The sequence below is a fragment of the Gambusia affinis genome, linkage group LG01 (genome assembly GCF_019740435.1).
Source record: "Gambusia affinis linkage group LG01, SWU_Gaff_1.0, whole genome shotgun sequence".
Lineage (NCBI taxonomy): Eukaryota > Metazoa > Chordata > Actinopteri > Cyprinodontiformes > Poeciliidae > Gambusia > Gambusia affinis.
In genome coordinates this window covers 33,303,501-33,329,783 of record NC_057868.1, presented here as the reverse complement: position 1 = coordinate 33,329,783, position 26,283 = coordinate 33,303,501, and the positions used below count along the sequence as shown (strand labels likewise).

The window sequence follows — 26,283 nt, the reverse complement described above, 5'->3', positions numbered from 1 at the left end:
ACAGAGAAGGAGAAACATCTGGGCTTATGTGTAGGCAATTGAATCCTACAACTTTATATATCCTATTATTCTTTTTTAAAGAACATGAGTGGCTGATTGGTTATAAATGACTGTTATACTTCAGATAGGTGTTTTATTTACACCACAAACACAGCCCTAATTCAAGATTGTATGCTATCTTTGCTAGATAGTGAAAGGTGGAAAAGTCAGAAGCTAACTTTTGCTTTGCTGTTTCCCTGACTCCCAGCACAAGCTCCTAGGATCCGCCTGCTAGGGTGACAGATAAATATCTCAAATATGTGGGAAATAGTTAATCAGCCAGGTTGGTGCAACAAGCCTGGATACAGGTGTGGGTTGAAAATGCCTCTACAGTATGGGTGTCAAAGTCATTCACTGGGCCACACTATAGATAAACTTTTTTACGGTTTTAGAAATAGATGATTACAAATCTACTTTTCCCTAAGGTAGAAACAAATGTTTATTAGTTCTGTGTTTAGGCCACTCCTAACTGTGAGGAGTTGTTTGAGTCCAACCAGAATAAGATATAAAGGTCAATGTGAATTATTGACCTCCTGGGTTTGATTCCCAACCCAGGTTCTTTCTGCATTGAGTTTGCATGTTCTCCCTGTGCATGCACGGGTTCTCTTCGGGTTCTCCGGCTTCCTCCCACAGTCCAAAACATGACTGTTAGGTTAATTGGTCTCTCTAAATTCTCCTGAGATATGGATGTGTGTGTTCATGGTTGTTTGTCGTGTCTGTCTCTGTGTTGCCCTGGCGACCTGTCTAGGGTGTATCCCGCCTCTCGCCCGAAATGTCTCGCTGGAGACTAGCGACAAGGGTTTAAAGAAAATGGATTGATGAATGGATATTAACATTGTAGAAAGATTCAAGTAATATAAAGCCTTAAGATGGAAGAAAACACATTTTAATTTTGCACACGGAATACCATATTAGGTCCATATAACTACACAATTGCTATGCAGTCATTTGTAGGAGGCTTCCTCTATTTAAACCTGAGACATCTAATCTGGATTGCTTCTGACTGTTGAGGGCAAGGCGAGAACCATGAAGGGATCCAATGCGCTATCTGAGGACTTCAGGAAGAAAAATGTAGCAGCTTTAAAGTCTGGTAAGGAATTTAAAAATAATTTTAGGACAGCTTTGAAAAACCAATATGCCCAATCCAAGTCAGTTCACCCATAGAGCAGAATTCAAAGTGCCAACAGAAATTTCCAGGAACCCTAAAATACAATCAAATGATGTACTAGAGGCTCTTGCTGCAGCTGATATGAAAAAGCATGTTTAATGAGAGAGTAACTGTACAAGTTTAACTGTCATAGGATATTGAAAGGAAACACTTCCCATCAAAACCAAACCTTGAAGGCCAGATAGGTTTTTTGGACAGATGAGCCCAACACTAATATTTCAACAACAAAACAGAAGACATGCTTCACATAAACCAAATACAGTAAATCTTGGAGGTGGTACATATGTCTTTTCCATCTTTTTAGTGTAGCTAAAATCTTGTGTGTAATTTATGGAGATGGCAGATCCCTACCTTGTCTCCAAGATGTCCTCAATGTGGCCAGCATTTCAGTGTCTATGTTTTCCATGACATATTGAGGTTGAAATCTCAAATGGATAAAACTGATGTACCTGGATGTATGTTGGCCCTGCCTGGTTTCTATTGAAGTTTTGCTTTCTCTCACTTTCTCGCAGCCTACACGAACTACAGCTGTGTCTCAACATGTCCTAGAACCGTGGTCCGCAACCAACGGACCTCGGTCCGGATACGGACCCATATGCCATCCCATCCGGACCCGGAATAAATTGTTAAAATATTTGTTAATTTTGACGGGAAAATTAATTTTAAACCGGAGCATTTATTTTTTTTCCCTATCTGACACAAGTGCTTTTACCAGCAAGGATTGGAAGCTACAAACCAATCGCGTGCGAGTCATACTAACCACGTGGTTCAACTAGCGAATCAAATCGCCAGCTTGAACTCAGCGCGAGTTGTATGAGCAAACCGAAGCAGAGGTTTGTAGCCAGGCACAGACATCCACGCAGTGTGATATAAGGAAGAGGTGAAAGGCGAGCGAAAAGCGATTGAAGCGAGAAATGCAGGGTGATACAGGAAGACAGGGCGTGAATTACAGTCAGAAGAGGTACAAACACTATGGCGCTTTCTAAAAAGAGAAAAGTAGATGCCGAAAATCGAGCGTTCAACACGGAATGGACTGATGCATAAATGGTCATTCTTCCACCCGCCACGAAACCAGTGTGCCTCATATGCTCCGAAACCGTGGCGCTTATTAAAAGTGCCAATGTCAAGCGTCACTATGAGACTAAGCACAAAGCATTTGACCAATCATACCCCCCTAAGTCCGAACTCCTGACGCAGAAAATTCGAAGTCTCACTGCCCAATATGATCAGTCCACCAGGGTATTAAGCCGTGCTTTCAGCGCAGAACAGCGTGCTAATGAATGTTTCCTCCGTGTTGCTTGGGTTTTAGGGAAACGCAAAATGAGCACCAATGAGCATCTGCACATGTGCATGAGAACGGCCCTGACCTCCTTCAAGCCCAGATTTAAAATGTTGGCAGGGCAAGTCAAAGCTCAATTCTCACACTGAGCAAGGGAAATTGGGGGAAGACAGATGTAAGAGAAATCTGTAAGAGAAATAGTTCAGGTGTTTTGAGAGTTGTTTTGTTGAGCAGAAATATTGAGATTGTTCAATCAAAAGGAAACTGAAGCTGCTATTTTTTCTTAGGCACTTTCTTTATTTTTGAATACATAATTTAGTTATTTTTAATTTAAACTGCAGCCACACAATGTTATCCTGTGTTTCAGTGCTAATAAACTTCTTTGAAATTATTTTAACCTGTATTATAATTTTTTTTAACACCATGTATTCCGATATTGTCATACTACAAATAGACGATATTGCGGACCTCTGCTTGAGGAAATTTCTTTGAACTGGACCTCCTCACAGGTTTCTTGAATACCCCTGTCCCAGAAAATCATTTCCTTTTAAACAGCTTTCTTCCTCTCTCTTTGTTTCCAAATCTGAAATCCCTTAGTTGCTTTTTAGCTTAGCTTTGCCACATTTGCTGATCAGAAGAATATCAGAATTTTGTGTTTCCGACCACTGGTAAGAATTGATCATTTTATGGATTTAAAGTTGTGTGTGTATATATATATATGTATATATATATATATATATATATATATATATATATATCTATATATATATATATATATATATATAAGAAGTTCCATTTCTCTGTAATGGGATTGATAAACCCAATAATTTAAAAAAAATTGTCTGTTATGACCTATTACCTTTACTTTTATGTATTTTATTTACAAGTAAAAATCTGAAATATGTGGTATTAATTTGCATACACCTGCCTTCACCATGAAATCCCCAAATAAAATCCAGTGCAGCCAATTTCCTTCATAAAACAAATGAGTACCGGTAGTCTGCATGTGTACAATTTAATTTAGGTAAATTTCTGCTTGGTGAAGGCCGCTGAGGATTGCTGGGAAGAAACACACAAGAGAAGTGTGAAAATTGATGACAATAAAAAAGTTGTTGAAAGAAATTCATAAAAAGTCATATTTGCGTTTTGGAGACCGAAATCTGCATTTAGCAGTCCTCCACAACAAAGTTATGGAAGAAGGTACCAGAAGTTGAATATCACTAAGGTTTCAAAAGACGCAGCGTTTCCAGAAGTATTTACTACTTTGTTTTTGTTTAGCCCATAAAATCTCAATAAGACAACAGACGTTGTATTTTCTTCCACCTCTCCGTTCATGTTGCTCCAGACTCCTGAGGTGTTGGGATGCATCAGAAAGGAAGCTGCAGTGGGTGTGGTTGAGATGCCGCCAGGGAAAGACTCTACTGCTTTTGTCTATGTACCGATGAACTTTTTTGTTACCTTAGAATATGTTTTTTTTATTGTTGTTGTTTTTTTTGGGGGGTTAGGGGGTTTAACTTGTGTGTATGTCAAAATGTGAGAGAGTTCAAAATCTCTCACAGTAGTGTTGAAAGGCACTACTTATGCCTTTCAACACATCTTTTATGTTCTGATTTGTCTCATACCTTAATTTTTGGCACCTTTTGTGTTTACAAAGGTGAATCACAGTGTGATGATGCTTATGCATACTCTGTGTTTGGTATCAGGATTTTACTGACAGAGAAAAAAGCAGCTTCGCTCCAAGCTGGAATCCAAAGCAAGCATTTTAGCAAGGTAACTTCAATATATTTAGTACTACCTTAAGACTGTGTCAGCTTTGCAATGCAAGCAAAGCCTGAAATTCGATTTGATCTGCATGGCCACCATCATTTAGCTACGGTTAATGTCTGTCCTTCTTCCTGCCTTGTATTTGCGCCTGAGCTGCCGCGAGCCCTTGGCTCCAATTAAAGCCATGATGCCTGGCTTTGGTTGGTATGGTGACCAGACAGGGCACAGACAGAGCTGTGATTCCCAGGTGAAAGGTGGGATAGACTTTCTGATTCGCTCCAGCACCCAGATAGAGTTACAGCTCAATTTTAGCCTTTCATCGTCATCGGTCTATCCTCCAGACTAATATGGGACCTAGGAGAAGAAGAGAGAGGAAAAATAGCTTCATCTTTTGCTCCTCTGTTTTCCTATCCATCTCTCTATTTTTATTCCCTCCATTTTTATTACTCTCTATTTTGAAATACTCAACACCAACCTTGGTAGAGTTATATTGAGGTTGTTTTGTTACAGAGGGGACTTTGAGATGAGCTTTATAACTCGGTAGGCTGAAAAGCATCACTTCTACCCCAGCGGCTCTGTCATTTGGAGAAAGTTGAGTTTTTTGACCTTTATCCTGCTTTCTTTCAGCTTGTTCTTACAGTGTGTGCTTTGTTCTCTCACATTTTTGTGGACAAGGCAGGATTTGTGAATTAATAATAAGTGGTTCAATAGCTGGCCTTAGCTGTGCTCCGTCACTGGAATCAATAGTGGAAGTTCAGTGGCACTGAGTGCTCTGGAGGAGCGATAAGGAGGGGCTTTATCCAGGTGATCCATATGCTTGGTTTGGCATGTGCCACGATGCGTGGGAAGGAGTGTGTCCTCGACCCATCCTGTTGCTGTACTGATCTCTGGGGACACACAGTTTACCTCTTCACACGTTGGCTTTATCATCTCCTGCTATCATAATAATATTATTTAAAAATTTAGCTATTTGTTTAAACAAATGATGCAAAATGTGTACACATCACTCAGAATGAGCCATTTCTGTTTAAAGTTTTATTTATATATATGATTCTTTTGACTTTAGCTCTGTAGTTTAGTGTATTGCTTTCTGCCCTTTCCACTTAATAACCTATAATTTCTATTTAGGCATTAGAGCTTATGTTTCTAAACATCTTGACTGATGTTTATCTTAGGTATTAAACCATATAAAACCCATGACCTTATTTTGAACTTTGCGATTAAATTCCCCTGCTTCACATTTTAGTAGAAGGCAACACCGTTTTTGCTAATAATGAACAGCTGACCTTTTGTTACTGCAGGCTAGTTCATCTTCCATTTAATTGCATTAGTATTTTTGTACTGTAGAGGAGCACAGGCTGCTAAAGCAGCAACTCTGCGGCATGACGCAAATTAAGGTTGAACGTGATTCCCTGCTGGCCATGCATTATTGAAAATACAAAAACATCGTCTTTACAAAGTGTCATAATAAGGCAGTTGTGCAGAGGTTTGGTTTGCAGTTGTACAGGAGAGGCCATGCTGTAGAAAAGCTACAATCTGATGACACCTTTATTTACAATGTGCTGAGAGCCACCATGGATGATTTGTGGAGATTAGCAAAGAGGATGTGAAGCATAAATCCACATCTCTGCAGTCTCTTTTTTTCCCTTTTAATACATGAAAAGTAAAGAAAATGAAAAAGCATTCACAACACACGCAATAGAAAATCCTATTTAGGTACAAAGCTACAAATCCTCAACAATTCAGTACAGCGTTTTGTGATCAAAGTGTGCTGTGCAATTGCTTTAAGAAGACACCTTATTCGATTATAGATTGAACATAATTTAATTTCAGTATAAATTCTGCTTTTCTATGAAGGCTTCAAAGGTTTGTTGAAACGTCAGAGAATAAGCAAAATCCTTTATCCTACGGAAAACTCCAGAACAGGAATAAAGTTGTGGAAAAGTTTAAAACAAAGTTAGCTTATAAAATACTTTGAACATCTCCACTTTCAATCCGTCGATAATCAGAGCAGCAGCCAAACAGAACTATGCAAACTCCAGAGGAGCTGAAACTTTTCAAAGCTCAGATGAAAGAATCTGCAAACAGGACAACTAAAAGTTGTGAGATCCACAAATCCGACTTGAACAAAGTCACAAGAAGAAAGCAAATACAAAAAAAGTCCAGGATGGTTTTTAAGGTACGCAGCTGTTTTGTAGACACATCAAACATGTGGGAGCAGGTGACAATCAGGTGATAATAAAACAAACAGATAAATAATTTGGGAATGACATCCTGCTGTGCAGATGATTCTTCAGTAGGAATTAGAAAAAGTGTTGGAAAAAAGTATGTCTGGGGCTTAATACAGGACAATTCTTAATAAAAGCCTGTCAAAGTATGCAAAAGATTTGAGACTGCAGATAGAAGATCACTATCCTGAGATGGTTTGGTCCGAACATTATTCATGCATTACACTGGCCCAGTCAGATTCCCCATCCACTGACATTTCTGACTCATTGCATTGGTCATGAAATCCTATTAAAATACAGTAAAATATGTAGTTGACAAAATGTGAAAAAATTCAAGGCCTTTATTTTGTGTTTCTTAGGCACCGTATGATGAACAGTATCGGCATTTCAACCCAGCACATTGTATGTCCTCGTCCCACACAATCCCACCTGCAAACAGACATTGACAGCATACATTTCAAGTGAATAACAAATGACCTGCAGTCCACAACTTTTACAAACTGTGAAATTCAAATTTGCTGTCACAGAAGTTGTACATCATGACTGCACATAGTCCTTACTGCTCTGCGTGTGATAGTATGCATTGACACAGAGAATGGAGAGCTGTAACCAGTGTATGACATGGGCTATTTATAAATAGCATCCCAGCCTCATCCACTGGCAGCAGCTGAGAGCTTCAAGTCTGAGTAGTGATGGCAGCCTCCCTGAAATGTGCATGAAACCAGCTTAGTGCTATCAGCGCGGCATCACCGCCAGTCACCAGCCGCCCTCTCGTTCTGCCTGGCTGCTGGGGACCAGATAAGAGCCCCCGCCTGCCTCCCCCCTACCGCTTCCATTCGCTTTATGTTGCCCCCCCAACAATTCACCCGCCCTACACACACCAATTCACCCTTATCCTCTTTACAAGGTCTTCTAGGGACAGAGACACTGATGTGCAGCTACAACCGTAATTTATATTCTTTGTAAATTGTCTGTGATTTTTTCATTGAGATAAGTGTGGAGGGAACATCTGTTTCCTGCTGGAAGGCAGGGGGCTGGGGCTAGAGTTCTGTGGCAATTGTAGGCAGTATAGATAGAGAGAAAAGGGAGGAGTGTGATCTGTCTTCCTACTCTGATTTACAACTCCAATGGCTCCGCTACCCTCTCATCATTACTATGGTATTTACTTCAACACGCTGGGTAAACAAACATTGAGCTCCATCTGCACAGCCTTGGAAATCAGTATGTTTCAACATGTTTGGCAAACTTAACTTGATGATTCACTGGACTAATTTTTTGTCAGTTGTTGTTTTCTTTCCGAATTCTTTCAAATACTATGTACATAATAAAAGTGTTTCTGTTAAACTAAACAGTTCACACCGGGCAACCTAACTTTTTTATTTTTTAGGTGAAAGAGTGTACGTGATGGCGAAAACCTATTCCAGCTGAGCCCACCTTACGCACCACATTTCCCCTTACACCCTTAATTATCATATACCATTAGGCATTCACAACTGAGAGTTGAGGCCACTCTAGACCAAAGTACTAGGAACTGTGGGCATTGCAGTGACCAGGTGCTGAGGCCTCATTTGCAGTCTAAAAGGAAGCCGACCGGCAGCGTCTCGACGTACGAGCTCTGGCAGGGAGGGAGTTGGCGAGCTCCGGAGCAGTGCAGACGATGAATCTCAATCTCGAGGCCGTGGCAGATTTACATTTAAAGTAGTTTTAGCGAACGCCCCACTTCCTGATGCATGCTTTGGCAGGGCTGAAAGGAGCAGCTTATCTGCGAGTCATCAATTGCACGTGATACGTTCGGATAGGCGCTCCCAATGTGAAGCCGGCACCTCTCTACTTGCACGTCTGCAACTCACAGATGATGTGCCATCTAATAGAGCACCATTGCTTGCGATGTAATTACATTAGGTGTGAAATATCGCTGGTCGGTTTTGACAGCCGGAGATGCGCACATTTATTTTCACTTGGGTGATCTATATTTCACCCGTGATTGACAGAAACAGAAATGATCAACATCACTGCTTTATTTATGTTTTCTCATTTTACTTGTTACTACGTTGAGCAGGGCGACTGGAAACTTTGTGCATATCTCTACAGATAAAGGACAAAAAAAAAGCATGAATAAAGGCTATGTATCCTCTTATATCATAAACTTGCTCCTTTTGACTTAAAAAAGGGAGTAACCAAGAAGGAACACTAAATGCTCTGCTTAGAAAAAAGTTTATTCTGGATTTTGCTGATGGCTTCCAATGCTACTGGCATGACGAGGAGATCCCTCTGGAGACCATTTCCTTGCATCATAGTCAAGGAGGCTCCATTATTATCTGTGAGCTTTTTGCATCAGTGGAACAATGCAGCTTCAAGTTGCATCACACCGCAGCTGGGTATGTGGAGATGACATTTCTCTGGACTGAGGGTCCTCATCTGTGGCACCATCCTACACCACAATGCTATAGTTCTGACAAATGACTTGTTCCAGGAAAATAACACCTCTCTAATATTAAATCATTAGAGATCGACATGTTATGTCTTTCATAAAGCCGTCTTCACCATATGGATCAGTGTCGCAATGAGGCAGGAAATTCACATGCTTGAATGGGTGTTAGAAAAATTCAGCAATAATGGTGGGTGAACCTACTTCTCGAACATTTTTGGACACTTAGTTTGGATTTTTCTTGGTTATTCTTTAAGACTTTTGATCAGATGATTAACAGCTTGTTACCACTGAAACGTATTTTCAATAAATCACTTTGTTTGTTTGTTGTCTCTTACATTTTGTCTTTTACCATTTTGATGCCCATCTTAAAATTTGGTTCAAATGCAGCAGGTTAGAAGGGAAATTATAATCTTTTAAGTAGGGGTTTATGCACTGATAAAATTATGACCATTCAGGTAAAGTGAAAAATACTTTTTATCTCTTCATCGCATTCATTTAGGTATTGGAATTCATCTGGCAGGGAGTAAAGTTTGTTTCCAAAGAGGTTGATGTGCTAGAAACTGCAAAATTGTGCAAATATAAAGTTTTGAGCAAGTGTAGGTGGGATGATGTTGCCTTTTACGAAGCAAAAATGGTCCATGAATGATTTGCAGAGCCCAACAGGTTTAATTGTTGACTTGGCCTTTAAATTTCACAGACCTTTATCCAATCTGAGCAACTGTGCAATGTGCCTCAATGGGTTAGGGCTGTCTTGGCAGAAAAATGGGACGCAGCTTACTGCCATGTGGTTGATCATAATTTTATATTATTTATTTGTTCCCACAATTTCCTCCCATTTTATAATATGCTTAGTTGGTTTTTACAGGGGAAAAGCATACCATTAAAAAAGACTGACTTTTGGACATGCTTCATTAAACCAATCTGGATAGTCATTTTGTCTTTAGCCAGGAGAATGTGCCATCCACCTCTTCCAGAGAGATAGATCTGACAACAGAGCTTGTTTTATACTGTCTGATTATCCATCACAGATGTATCTGTGTGCTGACTGCTTATGAAGCATGATTGTATAGAAGAAGCTTTACAGTTAAGTCTTACAAGCCTTTTATGAATGTGGAGCTTAAAAACGTTTTTGAAAGTAATCCACCACTTTTTTATCTCACAATTGTTCATACACTGTATGTAAGTTTAGAGCTTTTATCCTTCACAAACTAATCCTTCTAGGTCTATTTCATATTGCCAATGATTTTACAACATGCCAAAAACATCTGCATTCCCACACATACTATATAATGTATGACCAAAAGTGTTGTGAAAAGCGCCTTGAGACTTTTTTTACATGCAGCCCAGTCTTGACACAAAGCTTCTTAAATGGTGTTTGCTCAGCCTTTGCAGCCAGAACAGCTTAATCCTTCTGAGAAGGCTGTCTTCAATGAGTGTCTTGTGAATAAATTTTGACCATTCTTCCAATGGAGCACCTTAGAGGTCAGACACTGATGTTGGATGAGAAAGCCTGGCTAGCAGTCTCCACATTTATTTATCTCAAAGGTTTTTGCTGAAACTTAACCCAATTTCAGAAAACAACAACAAACAGTAATGCCATCTGCACCAAACTTTACAATAATAATATTATATCTATGTATAGTTTATGCCACTTAATCTGAAGCAGGTACTTGGCCAAAAAAAACAAAAAAAACAATAATTGAAGTTATGCTGTTTTTGAGGTAATTTGAAGACTGTATCAAGATCAGAGTCTATAGCTGTTGACTGCAGGAAGTTGTTAAAGTGTGTGGTTCAGCATCTGCTGACCCTCCACTCTGTGATTTTACATGATCTGCACCCACACTGGAATTCAGTGAGTTATTTTTCACAAATGTTTGTAGAGAAAGTCTGCATGGCTTAGAACTTGATTTTATGCTCTTGTTTCAATGGAAGTTGCGGAACACCCGTATTCAATTATTTGGAGAGTTAAACCAACACTTTTTGCTAGACAATCCATACTGCTGCTATGGAACTGACTGCAGTGGTGCTCAGATGTCAAAATGACCTAAAGATAATGTTGCTTAAACTCATGCTACACCATGCAGATGCTTCATTTACGCTTATAAAAATTCATCTACCTTCTCATATTGGATCTTAGAAAAACTGCAATGGACAACCAGCTGACCTACAAGTTGATTAAATTCATTTATTTGATTTTTCAGTCAATTAATTCAAATATGTACCTACATCAGGGAATTCCTTAGCTCCACATAAAGTTTTTAGGTTTTCATTTTGTGATTGTTAAACATGGAGAGAGAAACAACACTGTGATGTCTTTGCAACATACACACCACACAAAAGAGAGAAGCATCAAAAACAAGGCATACTTCATAGTCGTAACAGGATTTGATGTCTCACAAAATATGCTTTATTTCTTCACATTTAGACCCACATAAAATGCATTTTTAGATACGCCAACCACATGGCAAAATAGGAACCAGCATGACAGCAGCTGTAAATGAATACATCCACATTGAATTTTCTTTTTTTTTTTTCTTCCATAATTCTGGCATGAATCACCAGTGTTTTTCCACCAACCTTTTTCTTTAACAGATTTGTTTTCCTGTCTCTGTTTATGATTTTCTTCATCTTATATTCTCTCTCTGTGCCTTAAAACTGTAAAGCCGAGATTTTATACAGTTTTTTTTTTTTTTTTTTGCAATCGCTCCCTTGGTCTTACTGTGCTACCCATTCTAAGCACGTCAACTGCCTCATAAAAAATCCTGTACCCTCCTCTGACTTTTTTTTATTTTTTCAAATGAACAAATCTGATTGAGTGAATGTCATTACCTGAGTAAATGAATGTTTCCTAAAGGAGTGGACAAGGCCTAACACCGTCCTGAGGGTAAATCTTATTATCACAGAAAAGTTCAAAGGAGGAAAAGGAAAGGCGGATGTGGAACTCTTTGACAGAAGCCTGCATTTCCATATTAATCTGCTACATTTCAGTATCTGAGACAAAAGGGCCACCTGTCAAGCTTTTTACTAGAACACAGCCTTTAGCTTTCCTTTCATGTATAAATATGTGTAATTCTGATAAAATTAATTGAAACGCCTAAGTAAACAGTAGTGGGAAAGAATTGCAAGAGAAACAGAGGGAGATCGCAAGAAGGAGAAGAGATGCATTATGTTGACAAAGCAAGACTTTTTAACTGGTCTACCATCCTGTCCAGAGTGGATGCCTAGGCTCTCTTTAAGTTCAAAGTGCCTTGAATTGTAAATAGGGTCTACCAAATACTCCCTCCAAAATAGCTGAGCGAATAAGTTTTTGTACCGAGCCGATAAATGCGGCATTGAGCCTTTGACACCGAAGCCTCACCCCAATTTCCAGTGCTCTGGAGGAGATCAGATAGCCCTCTGTCATTTGATTTTCTACCTTATCTCATCTGCGCCCATCTTTTTGTCTCATGCTGGGCTACATTTTAAGAAGCTCACACTTCTCATATCTTTTTGAAGGACAAAAACGTAGGATGATAATGTAATAAATAATACCATCAAACTTTTTAGATGGGTCACTTTCAGGTTCGATTGATCCCAAGCAGAGCAGTGGGAGTCTGAACTCGGTAGCTTTTATGGTAACTCGAGCAATCTGGTATGCAAATCCTTAGGAGAGCATGTGCTGATTGTAACAGTCTGCAAAAATCCCTGCTGCTCTTTATGATCACTGCCCCACTATGGATGACATTAGGGATCCTGCAAAATAGAACATGATTTATATTTTGTGTACATTCCAGCCTTTGAGTGGTAGAGTACAACTTCTCAAGCATGACCAATAAAAATGTCTTCCTAATAGCTGTTTTCTGCAAAGTATTCAAAGCTCAAAGCAAGAGGCGAGGGAAAGATGGCAGGAAAGAGGGGAGGTGTGGGTGAGTTGAGGTGAGGGATCCTGAGACAGATGAAACAAGAGGGAGGGGTGAGAGAACAGAAAAGAAGTCAGCGCGAGGGAAAAGACGGAGACGTTCCCTGGTGCACAGCCTGAGCTGACTGACGAGAAGAAGAGCGGGGCTGTGAGGAGGGGAGAGAGAGGCATGGAGATCAGCACAGAGTGAGCACATCAGTGTATGAGTGGCGTCTCTCATTAGAAGGTGCTGTCAGGGGCCACAGAGCGGGGGCCGCGGGAACCCCCCTTCCTCTTTCTCCTCCTCTTCCCACCGGCCCACAAGATCCGGCAAGAAAAAAAAAAGATTGATGAGTGATTCTAAGATAAACACACGCCACGGCCCCCAAAGGCAGCCCTGCAAAATGATGCATGCAGGGTTATAAATAAACGTTGTGAAAAAGAAAATGTTACAGTAAACAACAAAACAATGCAAAACAATGCCTCGTATTTATTTTTTATTTTTTTGTTTATTGCTACAGAAAGCACAAATCAACCCGTTTTTTTTTCTCTACTTTGATGTGTTTTTCTAGTTGTTTGAGTTTGTGGGTATGTGTGTTTCTGAAGGAGAGGAGGGGTTGCTGTGTACACGCACATTGTCTGTACGTGGGAGAACTGAGCGGATGGCTAACACGGCTTACCAGCTGCCTGAACACTTAAGCCTCCCTCAGTTACCCAGGTGTCTTTCCCTCACTCACTTCGCAGGAGCAACAATCACATAAATCTTTCTTTCTGAGTAGGATCCAAACTGTAATAGTTGTGGTGAGTCTACATTTGCCATAGTTGTTTTTGCACAAACTTTTGCAGTTGCTTTTGGAGACAAAAAATAAAAAGGTTTTGCCACAATCAAGCTTTTTTTCAGTAGATGTACTTTAGAGTGATAGTTCACAACCATTTTATGGCATTCAGCCCTTCAGTAGATGAGGTTTTTTTTTTCTCTCTCTCTTCTAATCATATGTAGCAACAATTGATTAATTAAACCAGTCTTTACAAAGGTACCTGTATTGATTTTCCTGAAATAAAGGTCAACCCAACACCAAACATTGAAGACCACCATGTCACTCTTTGGGTACTTTATTTTTTTTTTTTTATTTAAAAATGTATCCAACAATGTACATGAATAAATCATTTTGTAAGATTTCAAGATCTATCATATCAATAATTTCTCTATGATGTGCTCTCGTTTTGTATGGTGCTTTTATTAGGGCAAACAGGTAAGCATTTAGTACGATGAAAGGGTCCATTTTTATGCCCACTGTGAGCATCCCAAGTAGTCTGATAATTACTGAATTATTCAGACAGTTGATGGACTATATTGCATATATTGCATATATTGCTGTTGGAGCTACAGGAGGCATTCAATGTGCTGATATGTGGGTCAGTGGGTGGTGGATAAATAAATAAATAAATTTTTAGTCAGATCATTGCTGTGACTTTTGATTGGCCCTTGCAAAACTTCTGCATCAGCACTGGTTGATGTTAGATATATATAACATCATGTAACACTTATTCCACAGAGCTTTTCAACATATCTAAAAAATCCAGCAGTTCTGATTAGCTGCAAATCAAATTATGAGTACTGCAGAAAAACATCTGACATTGATGGTAGGTAAAGTGATATTTAGGTAAAGCTGTAGTAGCACCAAGGGTTATGGAATACAATAACCATTTGTAATCATTCACATGTGAGGATCTTTTAGAAAATTCACTCAACTTTTAAACTGAGAACGTAATGTAAAAATTCAGCAACAGAATGTAAAAATTCTCTGTTGCTGAAGTTTTGAAACCATGAATTTTGTACTTTTCTGTGGTAGCACTGCTGTTCTGCTATGCCAACCAAATCATCCCAATGTCTGTACTGGTGACTATCTCCAGGGGTTATTGGAAAATAGGCATTCTACTTTTGCAATGATAGGTCACCAGTCCATCTAAAGATCCACCCAAATGATCATTTTTGTTAACTTTCTTTTCCATTTCCAAATCCTGGATGTATTTCTCACCAGCAATACTTTTATATGTGCTAATGAAAAAAAAAAAAAAAAAAAAAAACAAGTCTTAATGCAGATTAGACGTACCAAAAAAAAGAACATTAAAGGTTTCTGTTCTGTAGCACACACTTCTAAATTATTTGCAGAACATGTTTCTGTGTATTTGTCCTTCTGACAGTGTACGTCTCATGCACATCCAATTGTTGATGCTGAAAGGATGTTGTATAAGTCTGTCCCCGCAGAAAGATTATATGTCTTCTCTCAAGTCAATGCATGCATTTGTGTTGAATGATGGGGGAGCCTGAAAATATGCAATATGAATTGATTAGAAGTGATGGCACAAAGCATTTCTGCAAAACAGGCAAATACCAATACACACAACTGTATCCACCGTGACTGCATGCTACTTGTTGAAAAAGGACATACATATTTTATGTTACACTTTCTGTTAATGTTGAGTACAGAATGCCAAATGTTTCTATTACAAATCTAAGTGGAAAGGCAAATAATCATCAAACAGTTACATTATATCATGGTGAAGCAACAGGCTGTGGTGTGGTGGAGGGAGAATGAATTATGAATGGACTGTGGGAGAGAGTCTTCTCTTTTCCCTGTGGATTTCCAGCACCACAACTCATTCAGGTTAGGTGAATGAGAGATAATGATGGAACCTCACTCCTCCACACTTTTCTGCCACTAGCCTTTACATAACTTACCCTGCAAGGAATCACACTGTAACTTCTGGCAGGGCACACACTCTAAAAATGCAGAGGAATGCTTTGTTCGTTGTCAGACCGTGAATACCAATGCCGAGAATCTCCATGAAGAATTCTTGTCATCTAGGTTACTGGTACACTTTCTGCAGGGTGGAAACTTGTGTCAGATCTCGGTGCTCATCTTTGAAGTGAGTTCCTTGGTTGTGCTGTACTTTGCCTATCCTCTTATCTCATTTAATCTCCCTCTTTTGTGGTTCCAGGCCGCAGAATGGGTCGATGATACTGTACAACAGGAAGAAGGTGAAGTACAGAAAGGACGGATACTGCTGGAAGAAGAGGAAAGATGGGAAGACCACGCGAGAAGATCACATGAAGCTGAAAGTGCAGGGAGTTGAGGTGAGTGGGGGAAACTAAATGTGAAAGGAGAGGATGGGGGAAAGAGTTGGGGTGAGAGCCAGCGTTCATTGTGACACAGACAAACGAAGGCCTACACTGACTTCTCCCCTGGCTGTATTGGAGACAGTTGCATGGTGCAGTAGACACATGTCTCCAAGGAACCACACCAAGAAACAATGCGGCACAACAATAGTTTTCCCTGGGAAGCCAGTGGAGTGGAACCGATTGTTTGCACCTTATTAAAGCTGTGGTTGTTGCCTTTGCTCCAGAGAGCCTCCATTAATCTTGCTGGCTCAAAGCAGCACTGTAGAGCAAGTGTTCCCTCACCTCAGACCAAGTCACTGCCCCTACCAGCTCCTGACATAAAATGGCCATTTGTATCATTCTCCGCTCACCTGTAGAACCTGCAGTGGTGTTTATGCAGCGTTTAAACACAGGTTGATATAGGAGCTGTTAATCAGACACAAAGACTCACTGTTGTACTTTTAAAGCATTCGGCAGAACAAAAGTCTGGATTCAGGTTTGTTTTTACTGACAGATTAAGTAACAAGCAATGAAACCAGAAGAACAAGAGTTGAGATAAGAGAGGTTTGGGATTTTTGATTTCCATTCAGAAAAAATCCAAACACAAAGTATACAGCCATGGTGCACACATTGGGGAGTCATGTTGTGTGTCTTTGTCACACTGTGTGACAAAGACAAAGCTTGGCCTTTCTACCTTCAGGGGCTTTGCTCTCCGTTTTGTCTCTGACTCCTCTGCATATTTGTCACTTTGAGAAAATGGCCTCTTTATTCGTGTAGCCAGTTCAGTGTCATCTGCGGTGTTCTGATAACCTGCTGAGACTGCACACATCTATCCTGTTGGACTATAACAAATAATTTTAGCTAGTGAAGATTCTAGTTAGATGGGTCATTTTATTATACCATCATTAATATACAATGGTTGATGGTTCGGATATTTCTTAGGCTGTCGGTATCGATGGATTACAAAAGTGTATTTATGTAGTGATTGTTGTTCTTGAGTGGACCTCCAGATCTTTGAATGCATTGAGCTGCCCAACTTTCATGTTTGCTCTTGAGCAGCTAAATGCGTAGCTCGTGATGTTCAAAGGCAATACTTTCTGTCACTTTTTGTTAATATCCACAAGTTTTGATTTCAAACAAAAGTACACTTATTTAGCAAGTTTCATTTCCACCGTGTTACTCTAAATATTAATTTCTGGTTAACTGATGCATTGGAAAGTTTTTCATGGTGGCTCTTTTCAGATTTATTTTTTATTTATTTTTTGCTTTACTCAACTTGTTCATTACTAATCGTACAGTGAGTTTCAGTGTCATCCAAGCACAAGTTTGTGCCTTGTGCGATAGCTATTTTTTATTTTTGGCAACTGTAATTACTGTTAAAATTATTGGGTAACATTCCTTAAGGAAAGATCTTTTCGCATTATTCACCTTTAGTAAAAAGGTACTTCAGTTTGTCACTGTTAAATTGTTCAAATACTGGTAATTTTTTCTGCCTCATCTTATAGTTATTTTATTTTATTTTTTGTTCTCAAAATGTGTCTGTCCAAGAAAAGCTTAGGACATGTCCTGTGTTGCATCCAAATTAGTTGAATTAGGCAGGTTAATTATCTTTTTTAGAAACTTTGTCCATAAAGATGCTATTATTTTACATTTGAAAGGCAACCTTTAAATGCCTTTAGGATTCTTTGTCTGGATATCTAATGACTACAGCAACAAGTTGAGGCCCTTTAACAACTTATATTAATAAAAGCTAAACAGACAATGGTGCACAACTCTTCCAGGAGATACTAGATGCTGCTGCGTAGAGGGTTGAAAAAAAACTGTAAACTGAGAAACTTTTAGGGCAAATTCTGAGATTTTCCTTCAATGGGAAGGTAAATGTGACTGCTATGGGGCCCTTTTAGGATATTAGATGCACTTTTACCTTTGTTTGTGGGAAATGGTTATTGATAATAAATGCCTCTCCCCTCACATTAAACTTAGCGGTAAAAACAGTTTTGTCACCGATCCCTTAGTACTTTTACCCCCTATCCTGGTGTTGCAATCAATTAGAGTTTATATTAGCAGATAAGAAAAAGGACCTGCTACATTCTGTCAGTCCTAACTTTTAACTCAAACTGTTATATAGCTAAGTATAGCTGAAATAGCAGCATAAATGTTCTCTTTAATTACTGTGAGTGACAATTTTGTCAGCTGATGTGCTTAAACAGGATCAGGATTTTATCAAAGAGGAACACCAGCCTTGTAGCGCTGTAATTAAAACTGCAGTCTTATCCGGGCTCTTTTCACTCCAAATTTCAGTCTCATTTTTCTTTTTGACAACTAGAGCAGGGTATATTTTGATTGAGAGCAGCTTCACTAAGAATCCAACTAAATTGAAATGCAGTTTATGTGAAAACACAACAAGACAAGATTCGACAGATGTAAATAGGATGACAAAGGCCAACTTACAAAATAAATATTTGATATGTAGTTTACACACTACTTATGTAATTTCCTAAATTAAATATGTTGGTAATGACAATTTCAAGAGGTCTCCTGTAAGGATAATTTGAGCCATCCTTCTGTGCTCCAGTGTTCTGGAGTTCCTTTCCATGTTTTCTGATCTTCATTTCTTTCCATAAATTTTCAGTCTTGCTTTATTTTCGTGAAACATAACCCTAGACATTGAAATCTGATGGTATTCAAGTAATTTCTTATTTGGATGAATCCTAACATTTCGATATGTAACATTAGGTAATGTCGTTTAAATTTTAAAATGATTGAGTTCTTCCTTTTAGTTCTTGCAAAGATGTTTTTCTGTCTAGTCATGGCTTTGCATTCTTCACACTTCTTATTTGTTCCAGCAAATAATCAGCTTAGCAGTGCTCACAAACTGTGCCATGTCTGGCAGTCGTATTTGCAGTGACCCAAATAATTCCTAACAGGCAACATGGTAAATTTGTCAAACAAATATACACTTGACGGTTTGCCAGCATTGTGTGAGTTTTGATGTAGTCTTACCAAATGTGGGAAAGGCAGATGGGAAACATGTTCAATATATAAAAAAAAAAAAAAAAAAAAACTGTAGCTCATCACATTGTCCCTTTGATGAATCTTTTCTAATGAGAGTGCTCCTAGAAAACCTATTGCTTATCTACGAGAATGTGAGACGGATAAAAGAATATCCAGATCTTTGTGTTTTTATTATTGGATAGTTGGGATTTATTTATTATTTTGCTGACCAGTATTGAGGCGATTTACAAGGCTGTCAGGACTTGTAAATCGTCCTGACGATTTCTATTTCATGATGCAGTTCTGCACACTGGTGGCAGTCTGCTCTTAATTTACAACGGATCTGAAAGAAAACAAACAAAAACAAACAAAAACAAACAAACAAAATGGTGGTAAAAACGTCGGAGATGAAAATTGTTTTAAAAGCTGGCTAATTTGTATACTTCCAATTATGCTGAAGTAAGAAATGTTGTGGCTCTATATGACAAAAATTACTTATTTAAAAATATTTTTGTTATATTAAACATTTAACAGCCTATGTTAAATATTTCTTTTGACTTTTAGCTTTTTCAGAGGCTCATGTTTGTTACTGTAAAGTATGATATTCTGAGATGTATAATACTGTCTTCAAATATGTTATTCTTACATTTAAAAGCCTTACAGTTTAATTCTGAAATTAAGATTAATATTGTTTTTAACAATATTAAAAACAATATTATGGAAACTACAGCATTCTCAGTTTAATTAGACATGCTCTCTTTTCAAATCAGCTGATAATTGAATTATTGGTATCATTATTATTATTATTACTATTATTATTAATAGTATTGGCTTTGTTGGACAAAAAACCTCAATAATAACCAGGGGCTCTGGCACTCACCAGAACTAATAAAACAAAACAAAAAAAGGAGAGAAATTAATAATATCTTGGCCCTTTATGTTGTCAGTATGAACTCTCCAACCTCTAAATTATAGCAGCAAATTAAAAAATAGTTTTTGAGGTTTTGCCTGTAGCATAATCATCGTATTGGAGTGAAAACAGGAGTTGCTGATTCTCTTATTGATCCAGAATTCACTTATAATATGAGTTTTGTCTGTTGCCGTGGAAACCCTGCATTCTTCTGACAGTGATTCTGATAAAAGCAACTCTGAAGGTTCAATGACTGTGCAGTTAGTCATGTGGTCGGTTTGAAGAAGGTGACAGGCTTGTTGTGATGGTGTGTTTCCCAATAACCACTTTTCCATACGGTTAGCAGATTGGAATAGCTTTAGGGGTGAAATAACTAATTGGTAAGGATCAGTTTGTCAATTAATTTAGCAATCGATTAATCATTAATCATTCATTTGATGAAAGAACAAAACAGTCAGAGCAGTAATTGAGCCAAAATATTGCAAATAATGTAAAATTTTGCATTAAGATAAAAAAAAAAAAAAAAGTCTGTAAATATGTTTACCCAGCCACCCTGGCATAGTTTTAGCTTCACCTGGAATAAATTTTGTTGGAAAAAAATTTTTTGTGAGTGATCAGTTAATCCTGAAAACAATCAACGGATTAGCCCTGCATTGTATTGATGTTAGAAAGGCCTGAGCTTGTTATGTGTTGATAGAAGTATTTGTTTAGTTATCATGTATACTAAAGGAATGTTGCTAGTGCATTTTGGGCAATAAAATGTTTTTTTTTTTCTGATTTTAGAAAAGGAATTGAACTGTATTTACATATTTAAATGTATTTCTAATATTGCATTAAAAAAATCTTAGGTGGTTAAATGAAAAATCTGCAGCCTGTGGCACTTTTTTATCTGATTAATCCCCGGTTAATCAGATTAATAGCTTAATAATAGCTTGTCCCACATACTCATTCTTCAAGACAAACTATCTCTGTCTCATATAATAGCCACATCTGGAGAAACAAGCTTTAAAGAAGAAAACAAACATACATCACTAATTAACTGAGTTTAGTTTTTTGGCCTCTGTGTTTCTCTGTTTGTGTGTGTGGGTGTGAACATTCACCTTTTGGATACTGTGAAGATCTGACTCATGTCCTTAAACATCTCAGGCCTCAGACTGACAGAGCAGGGCGATAAGAGAGGTGATCCATCTCTGCTGAAAACTGGCCTCTGATAGAATCTGTGACGCATCATGCTTAGTCATGTTCACTGTCAACAAATACAAATGACTGGACCTTTACCCTCTGCTTTGTGAATATGATGGTGGATGATTTAGAGCTGTCAATTTCCACACTAGACTTCATTTTGCAAACCGGCCTTTTGTTTTTGTGTTTCTGCACAAAATGAATGTCACGTATTCTGAAAGCAGAGAAAAAATGAATTGTTATACCTTACTCTGCCTTCCTGTTCAGGGTGTTCATTCATGCTCTGCTGTTGCTGCTCTGATTCCCCAGCCACCTAGTGCTTAATAGAGGCTCTGTGGTTATTACATGGGCCAGATTTAGTGCACATTGGGGACAAGTGTTGTGGATGGGTCAGGCTCGTGATGTTCAGTAGCTCTGGCGGGAGAGAGGCTGTGAGTATAGGGGCATGAGCCTTCTGGGGTCCACCAGATGCATTCTTGCATAGCAGGAGTAGATGTCAGTATGTGCTGCTGTCCTCTCTGCTATGCAGTGCTGGCTCAGCAGTCCGTGTACACCGAAGCCCCACTCTTTTTCTCCACACTCTCCAAGGTGTCCACCTTTCACTGTTCTGTGTGTTCTTCATCCCCCTTTCACTGTTTCGTTTAATTCAACTGCTGGACTTTTCACTGCCTTTATTACCCCCACGTACATGTCCCTCTTTGATATCCCCTGCGCCCTGCTTCTGAGTTTGTCCGAGTCCACTGTCCACACAGACAGAACCTTGAGTTGGGCGGTAATGCTCCCTGTTCCCTAAAATTGGAGCACGGGGCATGTTGCGGCATTAGCGCTTAACAGGCCGTGAAATAGCAGCCTGCCTTCCCGACGTCTCCCCCATCACTCCAGGTGAGTTGGCCAGACGGCTGGATAAATGAGCAAGCAGAACCCACATCAACCAGCATGCATTTGGGGAACCAGAGAAGAAACATCCATCAGTGGTTATCTCACCACCCTGCTTCTGATGTTCAAGTTGTTCACCAGCTCCTGGCAAAGGTCCAACTTACAGAGTTGTCACTCCAGTGTAGGTCCTGTTATCACTTTGTGTTATTAATTGACTGTTGTCCCGCAGAGTGACATCACACCTACAGTGCCTTTGAAAAGTATTTGTACTTTTTACCACTTTTTTTCACAGACATCCCGTCAGTATATTTTATTTGGATTTTAAGGTAATTTAAAATCTTTTATATGTAGAAATCTGCTTGTTAAACTGTATTAAGTGGTGTAGACTATACCCTGTTGAACTAACTTTCACATGACATTCAGAGACTAAAATCTTTGAATTTTCTTCCGCAAATATCTCCTAATCAGTTAGATTGAACAAAATGTGAGCTGTATTTTTAAAACTTGTAAAGCATTCTCATTTTAATTGACAGGGTGATTCTAATACATAAATATATTTAATCTAAACCACTCCAGTGTAACTGAGTCATTTTAAGCTGCTGTGTTTGTGAACGGTAAATCTTCATCCCAGCCTTAAGTCTTTTGTAAACTCCTCCTACAGGTTTGATTGTATTGTAATTGGTTTAATTCTGAGTGTTGGTTTTAAAGCAAACTGCATTTTCTTCCATGCGTTTGCTTTGTCTCAAATATGGTTGGTGGAAACTTCAAATAGGACTTTTTGTATCTTTTGTGTGTCATACTCTTTTCTTTTTGGATGATTAATTGAACTGTTCTCCGTGAGATATTAAAAGCTTGAGATAATATTTTAGAAAATTTCCCCACTTTATATCTGTCTGCTGTCTTCATAGGTCTTGATTATTTCTCTTTGTTCACTAATGTTTTGTAACAAACGTCTGAGTCCTTCATGGAATAACTATTTTTACCGACTCTAGCAACACTCAGGACTCTAATTAGGCAACTTGTGAAGGCAATTGGTTGACTAGAATATTATTATTTATATTTAGGGGCATCAGGGTAAAGCAGAAGAAAAACATGAGTATACTTTTCACTTTTTTATTTATGCAAATTTAGTAAAACCTAATTTAATTTTCTTCCACTTCACAATTATCTCAATTTTTCTGTTGGTTTCTCACAAAATCCAAATTAAATTCTTCATTTAGACATTTGTTCTTGATGTATGAAAAACACTGAGGTCCAGGAATTCATCTTCTAGACACTGTAAATTCAAGTTGTACAGTGTTGTGCAGAGTGTGACCCCCATTTCATTTACAGGCAGTCGTAAATGAAATCTTTTAAATCTTTTAAAGTGGTCATGATTATGGGAGTTTCAAAGCTTTCAAAGTTTTCATTTTGACTTCCAGTTTTCTTTCCATTCCTTTTTAATTGAGCTCTTTTACTTGACCATGACCACGTATTTTGCAGGGGTAATTAAAAAGAGTGAATAAGTAAAGAATAAAACAAGAATGATTAGTTTGAAAAAAGAAAATCCACTGAATTTGGAGAGTATCAGAAAGTCTTTAAAAAATGATATTCAAAGTCCTAGGAGATGCATCATTCTTTAGTGGATCATGTTGTGTAACATTTCTGATAACGCAGTCTTTAGGAACCCCCTTGTTGGATGAAAACAAAAAGGTTTTCGTTTGTCTGTGTCAGACTATCTTTGGTATTTATTTACAAATTCCAAAAATAAAGAACGTTTGTCTCTTTTTCCAGGATTCTAGTAACAAAGCGCCTAAAGGCCTAATCTGAAATTTCTTTTTTCTTATTTTATTGTCTACAAAGCACTTGTTCATCTCTTGAATTAAGGAGATTTTTTTATGCATTCCTGGAGGATTTAAGTCTTTATTAAATGTCTGTGAAAGCATTTAAGACTCCCCCAAATACTCTGAAGTTCATAAAGCCTTTTTCTCAAAATCACTTTAAATGATTGCCAAAAGTTTGGCTCAAAGGAGATAGATACAAAAAAAGTAAGAAGACTCATAATGACAGAATATTTTAGCATATTACCATAATACTCCCTGTATTTATACAGTAGTTCAAAATACCTAAGATTAGGAAGACTGTATGCATTTACCCTCTCCTACAGATCTATACTCTGCCTCTTGTTAAGCTTCCACCCATACTTAGCTGATTATCTGTTAATGTACATCAACTACCATCTCCTCCAATCCCCCACCCCTTTTATCCTTTCTCCCCATTATTCCGAAGGTTTAATAAACTTCCTCAAACATGGATCGATTTCCTCTTAAGTGAAGGTGGCAGTGCCTCTGACTTATTTCATTACCACGGGCTAATTATACCGATAGAAATGAGCTTCTCTTAAGGTGTGCTGTGTTGCTTTGTGCCTCCATGCTCCTCGGATCTTAATGCCAGTACAGTGCTTTGCCAATTCCCTAACTCCCTTTCCTGCCTCTGCATTACCCCGCTATCCTTTCACCCAACTCCTCGCTCCCCCTCCACCACGTAAATAATCAGCTGGTGCATCCTTAGGCCTGATAACTTGTCATTTTATGTTGGATCCACCCTAATGTGTGATTTCAACTGTGCAACTGTGCAATGAAGGAAGCTAATGGAGCATGCTGGTGGCTCAATCGGCTCTGTTCATTGATAATAATGAAGACAAATGTCAAAACATTAGTTGCTAATGTTATAATGGAGTGGATGCTATTGGATGCTCCACCGCATTGGCTTTCAATATCACATGACCTTCAACTCTTTGTTCCTTTGTGTTTTAGCTGTCCGGCCTTTTGTTTTGCAGCAAATCAAACACTTACAGATCTTTCCTATTTAGGAAAACATGTTGGTCTAAATTCAAAGGAATGACTTGATCATTTCACACCATTTTTGTCTGCTAGCTTAAAGTTTTGGTGCGGAAATATAACATTTTGCTATTTCAGACCTGCATGGGTGAGTGGTGTCTGTAACTTATAATTAAGCTGGACGTGCATGTGTGAAATAGATTTGCCCTGGGTGTATGTATGTGCTTTCAGTTAGTAGCTCTGTTATAGAGATGCAGTGGCTGATAAAACCAGATTGTGAGTATATGTGAGAGTTATGCCACTACACATACCCGAGTTTCTGTAAGTGCGGTGACACCTTCTGCCCCTGATCCAAGTGAGCTGTGAAATTAAGATCAAATCACTAATACAGGCAATGATCAAAGCAACAAAACTTCAGATTCTACATTTTTATTCAGCCTTACATGCTGTCTGCTGGAGCGCAGGCAGCTGAATGCCTGTAAAGACGGCAAATTGATTCCTGTTCCATCATTTCATCTCCTCTCTAAGAGCCTTTTTTCATTCTCTTTTCTAGAAATGTGCAACTAGCTCCTCACTTTTGAATAACCTGATTGTGGAAGAAGTAAAGCCAACCTGGAGGTGGTTTTATAAGCACAGATACCATGGTTATAATCCTAACCTTAAGCTCTCAAAACCCAGGGGTTGCTGATCCGTGATTTTTTTTTTTTTTCAGTTAATATGAAGCAAACACAATTTTGCCTAAATAAACTATACCATAAAAATACCTGATGAAGTACTCAAATACAAGCCTAAAGCTCTTCTTTATGTCCTATTCAGGTTTTTGGAAGGTAAATCCACAGCAACTGTTAGAAATCTGCTGTTACTTGCAATCGTTACAGTTTGGTTTTACATAACATAAAAATTCAACAGAATCAATAATGTCTCTGATTTTAAACAACTGATAAATATTTGCTTATTAGAGAGATTCAGTTTAGCTTACAGAAACCTAAAAAATAATTTTAAAAAAAACAGTATTTCCCACTTTTTTTCAGGCATACTTATTCAATTCACACATGAAGGCAATCCTAAAGTGGTGAAGATAACTTGCTGAATTTCAATCAGTCTCATTCCCGACTCGTCATATATTGACACAGACATGTTATAGATATTTCAGAAACTGTTCAACTACTGGGATTTTCACCAACAACTGCCTCTCAGATTTGCAGAGTGGTAAAAACAAATACAAAATGTCCAGTCAGGCTGAGTTATGTGGACAAATCTTTTCTGTTGATGAGAATGGACACAATTCAGCTTAAATAACATGGAAACATCAATTAATCTATAATTGTTTTGACGGCCTTGGTTGCTGGTGGTATAATGTGTATGTGAGGGATATTTTTGCCCCCTTGGTACTATCTAAGCTATGTTTAGATGCCACAAACTAACAAATCCCTCTTGGGATGTAGCAGAGGGAGGGATTTACATCAGGGATGTTCAGCTTACAAATCTGCAGCAACTTTGTGAAGCTATCATGTCAACATTGACCAAAATCTAAGAAACATTTCAGACACCTT

General features: G+C 38.4%; 1 protein-coding gene across 12 annotated transcripts in view; it reads left to right on the top strand.

Annotated features, from left to right (window-relative positions):
• The window catches only part of camta1a (calmodulin binding transcription activator 1a), a 384,222-nt gene that overhangs the window by 191,797 nt on the left and 166,142 nt on the right, over positions 1-26,283 (top strand). For all 12 annotated transcript variants that reach the window (XR_006372058.1, XR_006372059.1, XM_044131220.1 and 9 more), the window contains one exon: positions 15,790-15,925. Coding sequence is in view for 10 of the 12 variants with exons in the window: in XM_044131220.1 (XP_043987155.1) it covers positions 15,790-15,925 (136 nt within the window). In the remaining 2 variants the exon portion in view is untranslated. The remainder of the gene's footprint in view (positions 1-15,789; positions 15,926-26,283) is intronic.